At 49.4% G+C, this 20,541-nt stretch overlaps 8 protein-coding genes and 1 pseudogene across 8 annotated transcripts; all 9 read right to left on the reverse strand.

Moving 5' to 3' along the window:
• Positions 1-76: 76 nt before the first annotated feature.
• On the reverse strand, positions 77-583 carry LOC118940432 (annotated as a pseudogene).
• A 5,849-nt stretch (positions 584-6,432) lies between these two features.
• LOC118940135 (histone H2A) lies at positions 6,433-6,819 on the reverse strand. Its single transcript, XM_036948398.1, has one exon. It carries the CDS (start codon positions 6,817-6,819, stop codon positions 6,433-6,435), a length of 387 nt encoding a protein of 128 aa, XP_036804293.1.
• A 638-nt stretch (positions 6,820-7,457) lies between these two features.
• LOC118940136 (histone H1) lies at positions 7,458-8,081 on the reverse strand. The gene has a single exon (XM_036948399.1). It carries the CDS (start codon positions 8,079-8,081, stop codon positions 7,458-7,460), a length of 624 nt encoding a protein of 207 aa, XP_036804294.1.
• Positions 8,082-9,306: 1,225 nt separating this feature from the next.
• Positions 9,307-9,877, reverse strand: LOC118940433 (histone H2B). The gene has a single exon (XM_036949917.1). The coding sequence runs from the start codon at positions 9,821-9,823 to the stop codon at positions 9,449-9,451; it is 375 nt and encodes a 124-aa protein (XP_036805812.1). The 5' UTR covers positions 9,824-9,877; the 3' UTR covers positions 9,307-9,448.
• A 494-nt stretch (positions 9,878-10,371) lies between these two features.
• Positions 10,372-11,015, reverse strand: LOC118940434 (histone H4). The gene has a single exon (XM_036949918.1). It carries the CDS (start codon positions 10,742-10,744, stop codon positions 10,433-10,435), a length of 312 nt encoding a protein of 103 aa, XP_036805813.1. The 5' UTR covers positions 10,745-11,015; the 3' UTR covers positions 10,372-10,432.
• Positions 11,016-15,813: 4,798 nt separating this feature from the next.
• LOC118940435 (histone H3) lies at positions 15,814-16,321 on the reverse strand. The gene has a single exon (XM_036949919.1). It carries the CDS (start codon positions 16,243-16,245, stop codon positions 15,835-15,837), a length of 411 nt encoding a protein of 136 aa, XP_036805814.1. The 5' UTR covers positions 16,246-16,321; the 3' UTR covers positions 15,814-15,834.
• Positions 16,322-16,711: 390 nt separating this feature from the next.
• On the reverse strand, positions 16,712-17,098 carry LOC118940137 (histone H2A). The gene has a single exon (XM_036948400.1). The coding sequence runs from the start codon at positions 17,096-17,098 to the stop codon at positions 16,712-16,714; it is 387 nt and encodes a 128-aa protein (XP_036804295.1).
• A 638-nt stretch (positions 17,099-17,736) lies between these two features.
• Positions 17,737-18,360, reverse strand: LOC118940138 (histone H1). The gene has a single exon (XM_036948401.1). The coding sequence runs from the start codon at positions 18,358-18,360 to the stop codon at positions 17,737-17,739; it is 624 nt and encodes a 207-aa protein (XP_036804296.1).
• A 1,213-nt stretch (positions 18,361-19,573) lies between these two features.
• Positions 19,574-20,144, reverse strand: LOC118940436 (histone H2B). Its single transcript, XM_036949920.1, has one exon. The coding sequence runs from the start codon at positions 20,088-20,090 to the stop codon at positions 19,716-19,718; it is 375 nt and encodes a 124-aa protein (XP_036805815.1). The 5' UTR covers positions 20,091-20,144; the 3' UTR covers positions 19,574-19,715.
• Positions 20,145-20,541: the final 397 nt, after the last annotated feature.

A 20,541-nucleotide genomic window follows, 5' to 3' on the forward strand; every position in this document is an offset into this window, starting at 1 on the left:
ACTCCCTCCCTGTCCACTCAAGAGTGGCTCATGGTTTCCTACGATAATGGATTTGACCCTTTTGAAGCGGATGTGGGTGGCTCTTAAAAGAGCCTTTGGGTTCAAGTCGGGATGTTGACGTTCCGAGAAGAGTGCGTTTAACCGCCGAAACCGTACAGGGTGCGTCCCTGGCGTTTCAGAGCGTAGACCACGTCCATGGCCGTAACGGTCTTCCTCTTGGCGTGCTCGGTGTAGGTGACGGCGTCACGGATCACGTTCTCAAGGAACACCTTCAGGACACCGCGGGTCTCCTCGTAGATCAGCCCGGAGATACGCTTCACGCCGCCACGGCGAGCCAGACGGCGAATGGCGGGCTTGGTGATTCCCTGGATGTTATCGCGGAGAACCTTACGGTGACGCTTAGGCGCCTCCTTTTCCGAGTCCCTTGCCGCCTTTACCTCTTCCAGACATCGTGTGTTCACTAGCTGAGTTCAAGTGAATTAATGACGTAATTTTCGGTGCTCGGTGCTCTTATTATCTGCGTTTGGTGGACCTGATTGAAGCCAGTGGCACAGAAAGCGCGCGCTTTTGCCTGGCCTCTGCTGCAAAGGGGGAGGGCGTTCGTTCTAGGGAACTATGGAGGAAGAAGAAATCAAAGCTACTTGCATGCGCGGGAAACACACTCAAATACTGAGCTATGTTGAACACAAGGCCCAACTGTGATGTCCCACTCTTCACATTGATTGGTGTTGTTCTTGTTGTTGTTGTTGTTGTTGCGCCTGATTCAACTCTTTCAATCAGCTGTGCCTCTCCAGGGCTTCAACAAAAATGCCTACTCTACCCCTGCCTGGAGTTGGGAAACACTGAACTAGTAGGATTCAACCCACTGCAGTTGCCAGTCACACCTAATAGAGATAGGCGTTAAAAACCTCAAATAGTGTCACAAGTACAAAGGAGAAACGAAGTGGCACAAACGGGAAACAAATACACAAGGAATGCCACAAATCCTAAGGGGTCCGTAATGTCACCTCAGCAGTCATGTAGCTCTTGAAGGCCATGTAATAACGTCATTCTTCTTTTTCTTCCCTAGACATGATCCAGGTGGCCATGGGACGGGTGGTGATACCTCTGCAAGCTGAAATGCAGTAAAACATTCCTCAGACACCCACCCAACACACACACAATAAAGGGATCATTTTCCTATGCGTACAGAGGTGATAGGGATGTGCAAATATTGTATGGTACTTTTTTCAAAAAACAATAACATAGCCTTATATTACGGAAATAGTGGTATGAGGTGGATCCTTTATAGGCCAGAGAGCCTCAGATGTTGCATTGAATGATCTCAACAGGTCATTTCAAAGGGGACAAATGAGGCCCAAGGGCACATACTGGCGATTGACCAATCGGTGCAGTTGATTCACATCTCAGATGTGACTAGGTATCATCTTACAACTTATTGTTGCCACAATTGTCTCTTACATGTACTTAGTGGCTGCCGGCCCTCGGTTTAGTACATCGAGCAACAGAGGTTGCCTTTTAGGAGAACGACTGACAAGCGTTCAACTAGCTGGGATGCAACTAGTGTCATCAAAGCACTTTGTCATAGCAAGTTAGAAGAAATAGGTTAAGGTTACGAAAAGGCTTAGGCTTACCCCAAATGCCACGTCCGTTCGTAGCTGTACTCCGTGTAGGCACAACAAGTCATCACACAGAGAGCACACTTGAAGCACAACTGCACTGCCTGGAAGGCCGCAACGGACTGAATTGGAATCCCTCAAACAGCACGCTAACTACATTCCGCTTTATGATGTCACAGTCAGCCCCTCGGAACACTGGTCCTCAACAATCTCAAACACCTTGGATACCCAAGCCAAACATTCTCGAATCACTCACATTCACAAATCAACCAGGGAGAAGAAGGCTGCCAGGAATTGAATGCTGAAAAGCTAACCTCCTTCACAGAGCAACATCATAGGACTGGGAGTTTGTGTTCAACAGCTTACGTTCCCCTATTATCAAGGGCTTAGTTCCTCTATAGGCTGCAGTGCAGATACTTCACATGCAGAGTACAACAACAAATAACAGAGGGCCTGTTACCACACCCTATAGGCTAGGAGTTGAACTTGGACCACAATGACATTGGTAGTAATTAGCCTGCAGCATAAATGACAGCTCCCTAACGGGGACATAAAGTGGAAATGGAAGTGCGACACATAGAGGAAAAGTCCTAATCCTAATCAAATAGACACATTTATTTGTTTATTCTTTTTTTATTTCACCTTTATTTAACCAGGTAGGCAAGTTGAGAACAAGTTCTCATTTACAATTGCGACCTGGCCAAGATAAAGCAAAGCACTTCGACACATACAACGACACAGACTTACACATGGAGTAAAACAAACATACAGTCAATAATACAGTATAAACAAGTCTATATACGATGTGAGCAAATGAGGTGAGATAAGGGAGGTAAAGGCAAAAAAAGGCCATGGTGGCAAAGTAAATACAATATAGCAAGTAAAACACCGGAATGGTACATTTGCAATGGAAGAAATGTGCAAAGTAGAAATAAAAATAATGGGGTGCAAAGGAGCAAAATAAATAAATTCATTAAATACAGTAGGGAAAGAGGTAGTTGTTTGGCCTAAATTATAGGTGGGCTATGTACAGGTGCAGTAATCTGTGAGCTGCTCTGACAGTTGGTGCTTAAAGCTAGTGAGGGAGATAAGTGTTTCCAGTTTCAGAGATTTTTGTAGTTCGTTCCAGTCATTGGCAGCAGAGAACTGGAAGGAGAGGCGGCCAAAGAAAGAATTGGTTTTGGGGGTGACTAGAGAGATATACATACACCTGTTTAGCAGATGTCGGAAATGCTTGTGTTACTAGCTCCAACAGCACAGTCAAGTCTAACAAGTAATATCTAACCATGTTCCAACATTCCACACAATACACCCAAATGCAATTGGAATACATCAATATATGGACGAGCAATGTCAGACCGTCCGTAGACTAACATACCTTACAATACAATACTTTATATATCCACATGACATGAGCTATGCAAACCACCTCCACGTTAGGAATGTGCCCAGTGATATCTAACAAAAACACACACCTCCGTGGAACCCACATGGCAAGACAGGAAGGAAGACATGCAGGAGTGCTCATGAAGAAGACCGGAATCATCTCCAATCAAGTGAACAATGTCAAAGGAATAGGGCAAGTCATATAGATAGGGAGGCATTTCACCGCCACCCGCTGGACCACAAGTCATTTTGCCAACACTGGCTCATCATTCAAAGCCACATAGGGAGGGATCTTAACACCACCTGCTGGATCAGAAGTGCCACTCACAATGGCCACACAGACCATTTCTCCCTCAACCTGATGCAATTGTCACAACAAGTATGTGCTCAAAATCAAACATTAACTACAACAGATCATCAAATAGGCAAACACATGCTCATGTAGAGTACCTCAAATTATACAGTTACTTTGTCACCAAACCTAATCTGTCATTCATCTACAAATACATGCTCTTCTAAAGCCACAATGCAATGTTCACATGGTACATTTCATTTCTTACAATCTATGTCACTATTACTTCATTTGACTGCTCTTAAATCATATTCACTTAACCCTTTTCTTCACCTGCTGATTTTCTGCTGCTTTTGTCTCTTGCAGATTTGGACGTCATGTGAATCTATGTTTCTCAAGTATCAAAAGAGAGAAAATGAAAAACGGAATGCTACTTTTCTCTCTAGCCTAGTGCACTCTTTATCTGTAAGCTCCCCTACTGGTGTAGGTAGCTCCAAAAAAAGGTACAGATGCCATAGAACCTGATCTCGACGACCACATTTTACACCAATGCACCCCGACAATCGGTTGGTGGTCGGGAATCAAGTGGATGATTCTGGGACCAATTACAGGATAGGGGTGAGGGGTGTACTGAACTGTGCCTATAGCATGTCAAAAATCCCTCCAACGGGAAATAGGCCTTGGCAAATGGCCAGGGGCGCTGTCCTTTTCAGCACCACGGAGCTCCCCTATTACCTGTCTCATGAGTGAAGATGCAACAGCAGACAATTCCTGCTCTTTTGTCCTGCAATGACACACTTTAGCCGTGTCATTGCTGCATTTAACTGGCAGCCTGTATTTAGGGCCTTTACTTTGTCGTATCATTTGGTCAAGGGGTTTCGATTCGTCAGCAAATCTTCTTTGAAAAATGAACTAAATCCCACATCAGAAGTCGACTTCAAATCACGCCAAAGACACACGACTCTACTCAACCGGAGTCAATAGTATCAAATATTCTGCACTGTGAAGGTGTCATGTGCTGAGCCATTTAGTTCCTATGAAGCCTATTTACGAAGCCAATGCAGCAATCACCACGTACCTGCCTGCATTGGTGATTGCTATTCTGTAATTGGTCAACTACTAATAGGGCAATCATCCCGGCAGCTTCGTAACAGCTGTTTTGCAAGCCCTTGACGATTACATCTATTGATTCCTGCTGTCCTGATACCTTTTCTCTTAAGGGATCTCGGATCTAGTCTAAAGGCCTATCAATGGGTATGGCATTGGAATATTCAATCGCACACTGAATTCATCCCACTAAATACATTCCTTTCATTTCTCCATTTATTCCACCATATCGAAACAACTTACCTATGCACGCACACAAACAAGCACAGAAGGGCGACTTAATAATATCACGTCTAATTTGGTGGCCTACAACATTTCCTGTACCTTCAACCACAACGTTGGTAACAATTTTTTTCGACCACCTTTCACTTGCGCCGGACAGAGATATATCATTTTACTTTCAATAGCTTAGTCAGTCGCATGAATTATGGGGTGCACACAGCTAACGTTGTAATGATCGGATCAAAACATGGATTTTTGGGGCCATCGAGGAATGTCACATGGCCCAGAAATCATTGAATGGCCATTTTCACAAAGGAATAGACAGACTCTAGCATGTTACATTCCAAGAGCAATTGGAATCGAAAAAACACAACGTGCCCCACTTGGGGACCCGAGGACCGAGTTTGGGAAACGCTGGCCTGAAGATCAAATACCAATAGGGAGCCACTATGACGTGCTCACACGCTGACAGTACCCGCGTTTAACCACTAGATGGCCTCCGTGCTCCACGGTAAACTTTTCCCCTCTCATCAGCGGCACTGCAACATGGGACTTTCAAAGTCAGTTGTTCTTAGCTACATAGTGACCATTTTTGACACTTTTTGCCCTATATCATTACTATCACTCATTACTGCTAGTGTATTTTTCCCCTCTTCTACTCTAGGCATACATCTAATCACATATAGAGAGCGTTATTGAAACGACTCAAGTCAGTTAAGAACCAACTCTTATTTACAATCACGGCCGGTGGTGATACAGCCTGGAATCGAACCACGGTCTGTAGTGACTCGAGAACAGGGAACATACACGGTGGGAAAGGGGCGTGTACAAATGGAACAATTGTGCCTTTTTGACTGAAATATGGAGGTGGCTCTTAAAAGAGCCTTTGGGGGATTTTGGAGATCAGGTCATCGTTTATGCGCGCTCTCCGCGAATACGACGGGCCAGCTGGATGTCCTTGGGCATGATGGTCACCCTCTTGGCGTGGATGGCGCACAGGTTGGTGTCCTCGAACAGGCCGACCAGGTAAGCCTCGCTTGCCTCCTGCAGGGCCATCACTGCGGAACTCTGGAAGCGCAGGTCGGTCTTAAAGTCCTGGGCAATTTCTCGCACCAGGCGCTGGAAAGGCAGTTTGCGGATCAGCAGCTCAGTGGACTTCTGGTAACGACGGATCTCTCTAAGAGCCACGGTGCCGGGCCTGTAACGGTGAGGCTTCTTCACGCCGCCGGTGGCCGGGGCGCTCTTGCGCGCAGCCTTGGTGGCGAGCTGCTTCCTGGGTGCTTTGCCACCGGTGGATTTGCGAGCGGTTTGCTTGGTTCTGGCCATGGCGCTAGCTAGCTTCCTTCTTTCACAGTCGGAGTATAGCCTCAAAATGCCTATGTGAAGTTTATAAAGCCGGCAGCGGCGTCTGCTCATTGGTCACCATCTCCGCACCGCCCTGATTGGCCCGTTGCGGAGGCCTCCTCCGCCGCCCATTGGACGGGAGGCTCGGCCTCTCCGTGCCGCCCCAAAATGCAACCCCCACCCTCGCCGAGGCGCGCTTGGGTCTTTTGTTAGGGCCGCGAGCAACGTTACACTTTACGCGCAATAATGCTCTCATTCTAGCCTACTAGTTGTTATCCTTCATTTAGGCCTCATGTGGGCACTTGATACGGTGCCGTGTATATGTGTGTGTGTATCTAACAAACACGCCAAATAGTTGGCCAGGCATAGAAAGGACACTTTGCGCTTTTGTTGAGCTAGGTGGTTGGCTCTTAAAAGAGCCTTTGGGGGTTGAGTAGTCAAGTTGCAGCCGCACCAGCGATTTTACTTGGCTTTGACGGCCTTCTCAGTCTTCTTGGGGAGCAGCACTGCCTGGATGTTGGGCAGAACACCACCCTGAGCGATGGTCACGCCGCCAAGCAGTTTGTTCAGCTCCTCGTCGTTACGGACTGCCAGCTGCAGGTGACGGGGGATGATACGAGTCTTCTTGTTGTCACGGGCAGCGTTTCCGGCCAACTCCAGGATCTCAGCAGTCAGGTACTCGAGCACTGCGGCCAGGTACACTGGTGCGCCAGCGCCCACACGCTCGGCGTAGTTGCCTTTACGCAGCAGCCTGTGCACACGGCCCACGGGGAACTGGAGCCCGGCACGGGATGAACGTGTCTTTGCCTTCGCCCTGGCCTTGCCTCCGGTTTTGCCTCTTCCGCTCATATTGGTAGCTTCAGTATGTCACAGAAAGTCTGAATGAGCCGCTGGCCACCTCGAGAGCCTTACTTATACCTCGCCACAAAAGCCATCGATTGGCCACCGGACCGGTGTGGCCTTATCCAATTGGAGTGAGGGAGGGACAGACAGACAGGCAGTCAGCCCTAAGCCCGCCCCCACCCACCCGCAGGCAGGCAGGCAGCAGAGTGACGAGGGCTAGGCTACTCTGTTTCCCTCCGACTTTTGTGACTTTTTCACGTTGGCGGGAGCGCCAAAGTGACTACTCAAATCACTGAAACATGTATCAATCAATTCGAGAGTGGCTCATAATACCAATGGCTGCTGTCCAACCCACTATAGTATGTATGCTTCTTATTATCAGGATCAATGTGACATGCCAATTCTAACACATCACAACAATGTTGACTGGTGAGGGTGCTGCACTCTTGAGTGACAAATGTAAAGCCATTTAGCCACTCGAAAATGTGGTGCGTAAAAGTCATTCATTTCATTTCTTTTGCACCACGGGTAGGTAGGTGGAATGGAATGACATGCGCTTTTATGGAAAGAGGTGGGTGGCTCTTAAAAGAGCCTTTTGTGGTAACAACATGTGTCGAGTAGAAAGAACACTGTTTGTAATAGGTTTACTTCTTCTTGGGGGCTGCCTTCTTGGCCTTGGCCGCCTTGGGCTTGGCGGCTTTGGGCTTCGCTGCCTTGGTAGCCTTCTTGGGGCTCTTGGCCGCTTTCTTGGCCGCTGCGGCGGGCTTCTTCACCTTCTTTGGGCTCTTGGCGGCCTTTTTGGGTGTAGCGGGCTTCTTGGCCTTCTTGGGGGACTTCTTTGCGGCCACGGCCTTCTTGGCTGCTACCTTCTTGGGCTTCTTGGCGGCGGCGGGCTTCTTGGCGGCCACCTTCTTAGCTTTGGGGGCTGCGGCTTTCTTGGCGGGCTTCTTTGCCTCGACGGCCTTCTTGTTGAGCTTGAAGGAGCCGGAAGCACCGGTGCCCTTGGTCTGGACCAGGGTGCCCTTGGTGACGAGGCTCTTGACGGCGATCTTGACACGGGAGTTGTTCTTCTCCACGTCGTAGCCGCCTGCCGCCAGAGACTTCTTGAGCGCGGCCAGGGACACGCCGCTCCTCTCCTTGGAGGCGGACACCGCCTTGACGATGAGCTCGCCTACGCTGGGTCCCGCTTTCTTGGGCTTGGCTGCTGCCTTCTTCTTGGGTGCCTTGGCCGGCGCGGCGGCGGCGGGTGCTGGTGCGACTTCTGCCATGTCTGTCGTTCGGTCCGGTAAACACACACACTTACAACACTACGGTAGTCTGTGAGGAGGAGTACTTTGCTGTAGACGCTGCTCTGCGCTATTGAAGCTCCACACCGTGCAGGGGGCTGGCCTTAAACGCGACATGAGAACCATGTAGACTCAAGCCACCCAGCTCGGCTTCTCCGGGCTGGCCAAATGCTCTTTCACTTGTGTTTTCTGGTCGCCAATATCGGGCCAAAAGTCACCGACGGAGCCGTGTTTTTGGCCCAAAAGCGAACGGCCCAGCGAGCAGACTTGTGTCCGTTCAGAATAAAGTCATGTGGGCTGCAGAAGCCCCGTGCATTTTGCTGCGACTCGCTCAAAACCTCACCGTTCGACTGTCGGGTGGAGCGGTGCGCACTGCTTTTCCTGTGCTATTTGTCTCCTAAATGGCCTAAAAGTGCATCCGATTGCGAGCACCATTGATTGTGGAGTGAGCCGAGATGTCTGGCAAGGGAATCAAATGGTTTGGCGTCCCCTGATGTGCTCCTTGGTGTTTTAAAGGAGAGCTCTTTTGGGGACCTTAAAACACATGCACTTGTGAGGCCTGGCTGAGACTAGTTTCACGTTGTATTCGTCATGTGTCCAGGAGGCAAACGAAATAATACACTGTCCAACGACATGCTTACTTGCACTGTGTGTGTGTGTGTGTGTGTGTGTGATGTTTTATTAGTATGAGTTTATTAGTTGGATTTGGAGCCTGTGTGTTTTCTTGTGCTAGGTAGTCTCTCTCTCTGTCTGTGTGTCTCTTTCAAAAGCGTGTCAGAGAGAGAGAGAGAGAGAGAGAGAGAGAGAGATAGGCTTGTGGCCTTCTCGCAGTCCTTCCTCGCTTGACTCCGCAGCGTGACTCACTCGTGCCGGTCTTTGTGTCTGTGGGTCTTGGTGTCTGGCTGTGCGGCCGGCGCTATGGAGGCTGGCGCCCCATGTGCTTGTCCGCCCTGATATAGGCCTAGAGAGAGAGAGATTTGGAGCCTCTTCTTCTCTCTCCTCCTCCCTCTTGTACAGGTGTGTGTAAGGGATGTGAAACGGCTAGTTTCAATCGGTGACGTCACTTGCTCTGAGACTGTTGTTGATGATGTGTGCAGAGGGTCCCTGGTTCGGCCTAAAGTTATACTGTTACACAGGCTCCAGTCATCGGAGCACGAGTGGAATCCCACTCACTGTGTTATACTACCATGCACACATTCCTACCCTGTTCATGTCAGCATCATTTATTCCCTCTCCCCCCTTTTTGACATGTCCTCCACACACACACATATGGATTTGCTTTTTTCACTGACAGGTTGGGTGGCTCTTAAAAGAGCCTTTGGGTTACTACAGCACTCCAAATGGGCTGTTTACTTGGAGCTGGTGTACTTGGTCACGGCCTTGGTGCCCTCGGACACTGCGTGCTTGGCCAGCTCTCCGGGGAGCAGCAGGCGCACTGCGGTCTGGATCTCCCTGGAGGTGATGGTGGAACGCTTGTTGTAGTGGGCCAGGCGAGACGACTCTCCGGCGATACGCTCGAAGATGTCGTTCACGAACGAGTTCATGATTCCCATGGCCTTGGAGGAGATGCCGGTATCGGGGTGGACCTGCTTCAGGACTTTGTACACGTAAATGGCGTAGCTCTCCTTCCTCGACTTTCGGCGTTTCTTGCCGCCTTTCCCTGCGGTCTTGGTGACGGCTTTCTTGGAGCCCTTCTTGGGCGCGGACTTTGCTGGCTCGGGCATGATGCTGATGTCTCGCTGCTTCTCACAAACGAATGAGGGGGTGGAGAGCCCTTTCCCTCTTATGAAGACGAAGCTAAGCTAATTCGCCGGCCGTGGACACACCCCTGCTTTCTCATAGGCGCCCCTGCCATTTGCCCAGTGGAGCTGAGCGCGCATAAGAGCCTTCCACTCAGAGGCTTGCTTCCCTAACAAAGACCATAGCCTATGCTCTGTCACTGGTGGGGAATGGTGTGTTTCCAAAAAAGTCCTACAATGGCCAAAAATAAGGCTCCCCTTTTTGGTACTTGGTGGGGATTTCCCAGCCGTGGTGCCTTTATTTCGGGTGTCTCGTAATACGACTGTACGCAAAGCCTGCACTGAACATAGCCTCCCTCCTGTCATGAACACTCCCTCCCTGTCCACTCAAGAGTGGCTCATGGTTTAATACGACTGTAGGCAAAGCCTGCACTGAACATAGCCTCCTGTCACGAATACTCCCTCCCTGTCCACTCAAGAGTGGCTCATGGTTTCCTACGATAATGGATTTGACCCTTTTGAAGCGGATGTGGGTGGCTCTTAAAAGAGCCTTTGGGTTCAAGTCGGGATGTTGACGTTCCGAGAAGAGTGCGTTTAACCGCCGAAACCGTACAGGGTGCGTCCCTGGCGTTTCAGAGCGTAGACCACGTCCATGGCCGTAACGGTCTTCCTCTTGGCGTGCTCGGTGTAGGTGACGGCGTCACGGATCACGTTCTCAAGGAACACCTTCAGGACACCGCGGGTCTCCTCGTAGATCAGCCCGGAGATACGCTTCACGCCGCCACGGCGAGCCAGACGGCGAATGGCGGGCTTGGTGATTCCCTGGATGTTATCGCGGAGAACCTTACGGTGACGCTTGGCGCCTCCTTTTCCGAGTCCCTTGCCGCCTTTACCTCTTCCAGACATCGTGTGTTCACTAGCTGAGTTCAAGTGAATTAATGACGTAATTTTCGGTGCTCGGTGCTCTTATTATCTGCGTTTGGTGGACCTGATTGAAGCCAGTGGCACAGAAAGCGCGCGCTTTTGCCTGGCCTCTGCTGCAAAGGGGAGGGCGTTCGTTCTAGGGAACTATGGAGGAAGAAGAAATCAAAGCTACTTGCATGCGCGGGAAACACACTCAAATACTGAGCTATGTTGAACACAAGGCCCAACTGTGATGTCCCACTCTTCACATTGATTGGTGTTGTTCTTGTTGTTGTTGTTGTTGTTGCGCCTGATTCAACTCTTTCAATCAGCTGTGCCTCTCCAGGGCTTCAACAAAAATGCCTACTCTACCCCTGCCTGGAGTTGGGAAACACTGAACTAGTAGGATTCAACCCACTGCAGTTGCCAGTCACACCTAATAGAGATAGGCGTTAAAAACCTCAAATAGTGTCACAAGTACAAAGGAGAAACGAAGTGGCACAAACGGGAAACAAATACACAAGGAATGCCACAAATCCTAAGGGGTCCGTAATGTCACCTCAGCAGTCATGTAGCTCTTGAAGGCCATGTAATAACGTCATTCTTCTTTTTCTTCCCTAGACATGATCCAGGTGGCCATGGGACGGGTGGTGATACCTCTGCAAGCTGAAATGCAGTAAAACATTCCTCAGACACCCACCCAACACACACACAATAAAGGGATCATTTTCCTATGCGTACAGAGGTGATAGGGATGTGCAAATATTGTATGGTACTTTTTTCAAAAAACAATAACATAGCCTTATATTACGGAAATAGTGGTATGAGGTGGATCCTTTATAGGCCAGAGAGCCTCAGATGTTGCATTGAATGATCTCAACAGGTCATTTCAAAGGGGACAAATGAGGCCCAAGGGCACATACTGGCGATTGACCAATCGGTGCAGTTGATTCACATCTCAGATGTGACTAGGTATCATCTTACAACTTATTGTTGCCACAATTGTCTCTTACATGTACTTAGTGGCTGCCGGCCCTCGGTTTAGTACATCGAGCAACAGAGGTTGCCTTTTAGGAGAACGACTGACAAGCGTTCAACTAGCTGGGATGCAACTAGTGTCATCAAAGCACTTTGTCATAGCAAGTTAGAAGAAATAGGTTAAGGTTACGAAAAGGCTTAGGCTTACCCCAAATGCCACGTCCGTTCGTAGCTGTACTCCGTGTAGGCACAACAAGTCATCACACAGAGAGCACACTTGAAGCACAACTGCACTGCCTGGAAGGCCGCAACGGACTGAATTGGAATCCCTCAAACAGCACGCTAACTACATTCCGCTTTATGATGTCACAGTCAGCCCCTCGGAACACTGGTCCTCAACAATCTCAAACACCTTGGATACCCAAGCCAAACATTCTCGAATCACTCACATTCACAAATCAACCAGGGAGAAGAAGGCTGCCAGGAATTGAATGCTGAAAAGCTAACCTCCTTCACAGAGCAACATCATAGGACTGGGAGTTTGTGTTCAACAGCTTACGTTCCCCTATTATCAAGGGCTTAGTTCCTCTATAGGCTGCAGTGCAGATACTTCACATGCAGAGTACAACAACAAATAACAGAGGGCCTGTTACCACACCCTATAGGCTAGGAGTTGAACTTGGACCACAATGACATTGGTAGTAATTAGCCTGCAGCATAAATGACAGCTCCCTAACGGGGACATAAAGTGGAAATGGAAGTGCGACACATAGAGGAAAAGTCCTAATCCTAATCAAATAGACACATTTATTTGTTTATTCTTTTTTTATTTCACCTTTATTTAACCAGGTAGGCAAGTTGAGAACAAGTTCTCATTTACAATTGCGACCTGGCCAAGATAAAGCAAAGCACTTCGACACATACAACGACACAGACTTACACATGGAGTAAAACAAACATACAGTCAATAATACAGTATAAACAAGTCTATATACGATGTGAGCAAATGAGGTGAGATAAGGGAGGTAAAGGCAAAAAAAGGCCATGGTGGCAAAGTAAATACAATATAGCAAGTAAAACACCGGAATGGTACATTTGCAATGGAAGAAATGTGCAAAGTAGAAATAAAAATAATGGGGTGCAAAGGAGCAAAATAAATAAATTCATTAAATACAGTAGGGAAAGAGGTAGTTGTTTGGCCTAAATTATAGGTGGGCTATGTACAGGTGCAGTAATCTGTGAGCTGCTCTGACAGTTGGTGCTTAAAGCTAGTGAGGGAGATAAGTGTTTCCAGTTTCAGAGATTTTTGTAGTTCGTTCCAGTCATTGGCAGCAGAGAACTGGAAGGAGAGGCGGCCAAAGAAAGAATTGGTTTTGGGGGTGACTAGAGAGATATACATACACCTGTTTAGCAGATGTCGGAAATGCTTGTGTTACTAGCTCCAACAGCACAGTCAAGTCTAACAAGTAATATCTAACCATGTTCCAACATTCCACACAATACACCCAAATGCAATTGGAATACATCAATATATGGACGAGCAATGTCAGACCGTCCGTAGACTAACATACCTTACAATACAATACTTTATATATCCACATGACATGAGCTATGCAAACCACCTCCACGTTAGGAATGTGCCCAGTGATATCTAACAAAAACACACACCTCCGTGGAACCCACATGGCAAGACAGGAAGGAAGACATGCAGGAGTGCTCATGAAGAAGACCGGAATCATCTCCAATCAAGTGAACAATGTCAAAGGAATAGGGCAAGTCATATAGATAGGGAGGCATTTCACCGCCACCCGCTGGACCACAAGTCATTTTGCCAACACTGGCTCATCATTCAAAGCCACATAGGGAGGGATCTTAACACCACCTGCTGGATCAGAAGTGCCACTCACAATGGCCACACAGACCATTTCTCCCTCAACCTGATGCAATTGTCACAACAAGTATGTGCTCAAAATCAAACATTAACTACAACAGATCATCAAATAGGCAAACACATGCTCATGTAGAGTACCTCAAATTATACAGTTACTTTGTCACCAAACCTAATCTGTCATTCATCTACAAATACATGCTCTTCTAAAGCCACAATGCAATGTTCACATGGTACATTTCATTTCTTACAATCTATGTCACTATTACTTCATTTGACTGCTCTTAAATCATATTCACTTAACCCTTTTCTTCACCTGCTGATTTTCTGCTGCTTTTGTCTCTTGCAGATTTGGACGTCATGTGAATCTATGTTTCTCAAGTATCAAAAGAGAGAAAATGAAAAACGGAATGCTACTTTTCTCTCTAGCCTAGTGCACTCTTTATCTGTAAGCTCCCCTACTGGTGTAGGTAGCTCCAAAAAAAGGTACAGATGCCATAGAACCTGATCTCGACGACCACATTTTACACCAATGCACCCCGACAATCGGTTGGTGGTCGGGAATCAAGTGGATGATTCTGGGACCAATTACAGGATAGGGGTGAGGGGTGTACTGAACTGTGCCTATAGCATGTCAAAAATCCCTCCAACGGGAAATAGGCCTTGGCAAATGGCCAGGGGCGCTGTCCTTTTCAGCACCACGGAGCTCCCCTATTACCTGTCTCATGAGTGAAGATGCAACAGCAGACAATTCCTGCTCTTTTGTCCTGCAATGACACACTTTAGCCGTGTCATTGCTGCATTTAACTGGCAGCCTGTATTTAGGGCCTTTACTTTGTCGTATCATTTGGTCAAGGGGTTTCGATTCGTCAGCAAATCTTCTTTGAAAAATGAACTAAATCCCACATCAGAAGTCGACTTCAAATCACGCCAAAGACACACGACTCTACTCAACCGGAGTCAATAGTATCAAATATTCTGCACTGTGAAGGTGTCATGTGCTGAGCCATTTAGTTCCTATGAAGCCTATTTACGAAGCCAATGCAGCAATCACCACGTACCTGCCTGCATTGGTGATTGCTATTCTGTAATTGGTCAACTACTAATAGGGCAATCATCCCGGCAGCTTCGTAACAGCTGTTTTGCAAGCCCTTGACGATTACATCTATTGATTCCTGCTGTCCTGATACCTTTTCTCTTAAGGGATCTCGGATCTAGTCTAAAGGCCTATCAATGGGTATGGCATTGGAATATTCAATCGCACACTGAATTCATCCCACTAAATACATTCCTTTCATTTCTCCATTTATTCCACCATATCGAAACAACTTACCTATGCACGCACACAAACAAGCACAGAAGGGCGACTTAATAATATCACGTCTAATTTGGTGGCCTACAACATTTCCTGTACCTTCAACCACAACGTTGGTAACAATTTTTTTCGACCACCTTTCACTTGCGCCGGACAGAGATATATCATTTTACTTTCAATAGCTTAGTCAGTCGCATGAATTATGGGGTGCACACAGCTAACGTTGTAATGATCGGATCAAAACATGGATTTTTGGGGCCATCGAGGAATGTCACATGGCCCAGAAATCATTGAATGGCCATTTTCACAAAGGAATAGACAGACTCTAGCATGTTACATTCCAAGAGCAATTGGAATCGAAAAAACACAACGTGCCCCACTTGGGGACCCGAGGACCGAGTTTGGGAAACGCTGGCCTGAAGATCAAATACCAATAGGGAGCCACTATGACGTGCTCACACGCTGACAGTACCCGCGTTTAACCACTAGATGGCCTCCGTGCTCCACGGTAAACTTTTCCCCTCTCATCAGCGGCACTGCAACATGGGACTTTCAAAGTCAGTTGTTCTTAGCTACATAGTGACCATTTTTGACACTTTTTGCCCTATATCATTACTATCACTCATTACTGCTAGTGTATTTTTCCCCTCTTCTACTCTAGGCATACATCTAATCACATATAGAGAGCGTTATTGAAACGACTCAAGTCAGTTAAGAACCAACTCTTATTTACAATCACGGCCGGTGGTGATACAGCCTGGAATCGAACCACGGTCTGTAGTGACTCGAGAACAGGGAACATACACGGTGGGAAAGGGGCGTGTACAAATGGAACAATTGTGCCTTTTTGACTGAAATATGGAGGTGGCTCTTAAAAGAGCCTTTGGGGGATTTTGGAGATCAGGTCATCGTTTATGCGCGCTCTCCGCGAATACGACGGGCCAGCTGGATGTCCTTGGGCATGATGGTCACCCTCTTGGCGTGGATGGCGCACAGGTTGGTGTCCTCGAACAGGCCGACCAGGTAAGCCTCGCTTGCCTCCTGCAGGGCCATCACTGCGGAACTCTGGAAGCGCAGGTCGGTCTTAAAGTCCTGGGCAATTTCTCGCACCAGGCGCTGGAAAGGCAGTTTGCGGATCAGCAGCTCAGTGGACTTCTGGTAACGACGGATCTCTCTAAGAGCCACGGTGCCGGGCCTGTAACGGTGAGGCTTCTTCACGCCGCCGGTGGCCGGGGCGCTCTTGCGCGCAGCCTTGGTGGCGAGCTGCTTCCTGGGTGCTTTGCCACCGGTGGATTTGCGAGCGGTTTGCTTGGTTCTGGCCATGGCGCTAGCTAGCTTCCTTCTTTCACAGTCGGAGTATAGCCTCAAAATGCCTATGTGAAGTTTATAAAGCCGGCAGCGGCGTCTCCGCCATCCCGCCCCTGATTGGCCCGTTGCGGAGGCCTCCTCCGCCGCCCATTGGACGGGAGGCTCGGCCTCTCCGTGCCGCCCCAAAATGCAACCCCCACCCTCGCCGAGGCGCGCTTGGGTCTTTTGTTAGGGCCGCGAGCAACGTTACACTTTACGCGCAATAATGCTCTCATTCTAGCCTACTAGTTGTTATCCTTCATTTAGGCCTCATGTGGGCACTTGATACGGTGCCGTGTATATGTGTGTGTGTATCTAACAAACACGCCAAATAGTTGGCCAGGCATAGAAAGGACACTTTGCGCTTTTGTTGAGCTAGGTGGTTGGCTCTTAAAAGAGCCTTTGGGGGTTGAGTAGTCAAGTTGCAGCCGCACCAGCGATTTTACTTGGCTTTGACGGCCTTCTCAGTCTTCTTGGGGAGCAGCACTGCCTGGATGTTGGGCAGAACACCACCCTGAGCGATGGTCACGCCGCCAAGCAGTTTGTTCAGCTCCTCGTCGTTACGGACTGCCAGCTGCAGGTGACGGGGGATGATACGAGTCTTCTTGTTGTCACGGGCAGCGTTTCCGGCCAACTCCAGGATCTCAGCAGTCAGGTACTCGAGCACTGCGGCCAGGTACACTGGTGCGCCAGCGCCCACACGCTCGGCGTAGTTGCCTTTACGCAGCAGCCTGTGCACACGGCCCACGGGGAACTGGAGCCCGGCACGGGATGAACGTGTCTTTGCCTTCGCCCTGGCCTTGCCTCCGGTTTTGCCTCTTCCGCTCATATTGGTAGCTTCAGTATGTCACAGAAAGTCTGAATGAGCCGCTGGCCACCTCGAGAGCCTTACTTATACCTCGCCACAAAAGCCATCGATTGGCCACCGGACCGGTGTGGCCTTATCCAATTGGAGTGAGGGAGGGACAGACAGACAGGCAGTCAGCCCTAAGCCCGCCCCCACCCACCCGCAGGCAGGCAGGCAGCAGAGTGACGAGGGCTAGGCTACTCTGTTTCCCTCCGACTTTTGTGACTTTTTCACGTTGGCGGGAGCGCCAAAGTGACTACTCAAATCACTGAAACATGTATCAATCAATTCGAGAGTGGCTCATAATACCAATGGCTGCTGTCCAACCCACTATAGTATGTATGCTTCTTATTATCAGGATCAATGTGACATGCCAATTCTAACACATCACAACAATGTTGACTGGTGAGGGTGCTGCACTCTTGAGTGACAAATGTAAAGCCATTTAGCCACTCGAAAATGTGGTGCGTAAAAGTCATTCATTTCATTTCTTTTGCACCACGGGTAGGTAGGTGGAATGGAATGACATGCGCTTTTATGGAAAGAGGTGGGTGGCTCTTAAAAGAGCCTTTTGTGGTAACAACATGTGTCGAGTAGAAAGAACACTGTTTGTAATAGGTTTACTTCTTCTTGGGGGCTGCCTTCTTGGCCTTGGCCGCCTTGGGCTTGGCGGCTTTGGGCTTCGCTGCCTTGGTAGCCTTCTTGGGGCTCTTGGCCGCTTTCTTGGCCGCTGCGGCGGGCTTCTTCACCTTCTTTGGGCTCTTGGCGGCCTTTTTGGGTGTAGCGGGCTTCTTGGCCTTCTTGGGGGACTTCTTTGCGGCCACGGCCTTCTTGGCTGCTACCTTCTTGGGCTTCTTGGCGGCGGCGGGCTTCTTGGCGGCCACCTTCTTAGCTTTGGGGGCTGCGGCTTTCTTGGCGGGCTTCTTTGCCTCGACGGCCTTCTTGTTGAGCTTGAAGGAGCCGGAAGCACCGGTGCCCTTGGTCTGGACCAGGGTGCCCTTGGTGACGAGGCTCTTGACGGCGATCTTGACACGGGAGTTGTTCTTCTCCACGTCGTAGCCGCCTGCCGCCAGAGACTTCTTGAGCGCGGCCAGGGACACGCCGCTCCTCTCCTTGGAGGCGGACACCGCCTTGACGATGAGCTCGCCTACGCTGGGTCCCGCTTTCTTGGGCTTGGCTGCTGCCTTCTTCTTGGGTGCCTTGGCCGGCGCGGCGGCGGCGGGTGCTGGTGCGACTTCTGCCATGTCTGTCGTTCGGTCCGGTAAACACACACACTTACAACACTACGGTAGTCTGTGAGGAGGAGTACTTTGCTGTAGACGCTGCTCTGCGCTATTGAAGCTCCACACCGTGCAGGGGGCTGGCCTTAAACGCGACATGAGAACCATGTAGACTCAAGCCACCCAGCTCGGCTTCTCCGGGCTGGCCAAATGCTCTTTCACTTGTGTTTTCTGGTCGCCAATATCGGGCCAAAAGTCACCGACGGAGCCGTGTTTTTGGCCCAAAAGCGAACGGCCCAGCGAGCAGACTTGTGTCCGTTCAGAATAAAGTCATGTGGGCTGCAGAAGCCCCGTGCATTTTGCTGCGACTCGCTCAAAACCTCACCGTTCGACTGTCGGGTGGAGCGGTGCGCACTGCTTTTCCTGTGCTATTTGTCTCCTAAATGGCCTAAAAGTGCATCCGATTGCGAGCACCATTGATTGTGGAGTGAGCCGAGATGTCTGGCAAGGGAATCAAATGGTTTGGCGTCCCCTGATGTGCTCCTTGGTGTTTTAAAGGAGAGCTCTTTTGGGGACCTTAAAACACATGCACTTGTGAGGCCTGGCTGAGACTAGTTTCACGTTGTATTCGTCATGTGTCCAGGAGGCAAACGAAATAATACACTGTCCAACGACATGCTTACTTGCACTGTGTGTGTGTGTGATGTTTTATTAGTATGAGTTTATTAGTTGGATTTGGAGCCTGTGTGTTTTCTTGTGCTAGGTAGTCTCTCTCTCTGTCTGTGTGTCTCTTTCAAAAGCGTGTCAGAGAGAGAGAGAGAGAGAGAGAGAGAGAGAGATAGGCTTGTGGCCTTCTCGCAGTCCTTCCTCGCTTGACTCCGCAGCGTGACTCACTCGTGCCGGTCTTTGTGTCTGTGGGTCTTGGTGTCTGGCTGTGCGGCCGGCGCTATGGAGGCTGGCGCCCCATGTGCTTGTCCGCCCTGATATAGGCCTAGAGAGAGAGAGATTTGGAGCCTCTTCTTCTCTCTCCTCCTCCCTCTTGTACAGGTGTGTGTAAGGGATGTGAAACGGCTAGTTTCAATCGGTGACGTCACTTGCTCTGAGACTGTTGTTGATGATGTGTGCAGAGGGTCCCTGGTTCGGCCTAAAGTTATACTGTTACACAGGCTCCAGTCATCGGAGCACGAGTGGAATCCCACTCACTGTGTTATACTACCATGCACACATTCCTACCCTGTTCATGTCAGCATCATTTATTCCCTCTCCCCCCTTTTTGACATGTCCTCCACACACACACATATGGATTTGCTTTTTTCACTGACAGGTTGGGTGGCTCTTAAAAGAGCCTTTGGGTTACTACAGCACTCCAAATGGGCTGTTTACTTGGAGCTGGTGTACTTGGTCACGGCCTTGGTGCCCTCGGACACTGCGTGCTTGGCCAGCTCTCCGGGGAGCAGCAGGCGCACTGCGGTCTGGATCTCCCTGGAGGTGATGGTGGAACGCTTGTTGTAGTGGGCCAGGCGAGACGACTCTCCGGCGATACGCTCGAAGATGTCGTTCACGAACGAGTTCATGATTCCCATGGCCTTGGAGGAGATGCCGGTATCGGGGTGGACCTGCTTCAGGACTTTGTACACGTAAATGGCGTAGCTCTCCTTCCTCGACTTTCGGCGTTTCTTGCCGCCTTTCCCTGCGGTCTTGGTGACGGCTTTCTTGGAGCCCTTCTTGGGCGCGGACTTTGCTGGCTCGGGCATGATGCTGATGTCTCGCTGCTTCTCACAAACGAATGAGGGGGTGGAGAGCCCTTTCCCTCTTATGAAGACGAAGCTAAGCTAATTCGCCGGCCGTGGACACACCCCTGCTTTCTCATAGGCGCCCCTGCCATTTGCCCAGTGGAGCTGAGCGCGCATAAGAGCCTTCCACTCAGAGGCTTGCTTCCCTAACAAAGACCATAGCCTATGCTCTGTCACTGGTGGGGAATGGTGTGTTTCCAAAAAAGTCCTACAATGGCTAGAAATAAGGCCCCCCTTTTTGGTACTTGGTGGGGATTTCCCAGCCGTGGTGCCTCAGTAATACGACTGTACGCAAAGCCTGCACTGAACATAGCCTCCTGTCACGAATACTCCCTCCCTGTCCACTCAAGAGTGGCTCATGGTTTAATACGACTGTACGCAAAGCCTGCACTGAACATAGCCTCCTGTCACG

Source organism: Oncorhynchus mykiss, chromosome 17 (genome assembly GCF_013265735.2).
Source record: "Oncorhynchus mykiss isolate Arlee chromosome 17, USDA_OmykA_1.1, whole genome shotgun sequence".
Lineage (NCBI taxonomy): Eukaryota > Metazoa > Chordata > Actinopteri > Salmoniformes > Salmonidae > Oncorhynchus > Oncorhynchus mykiss.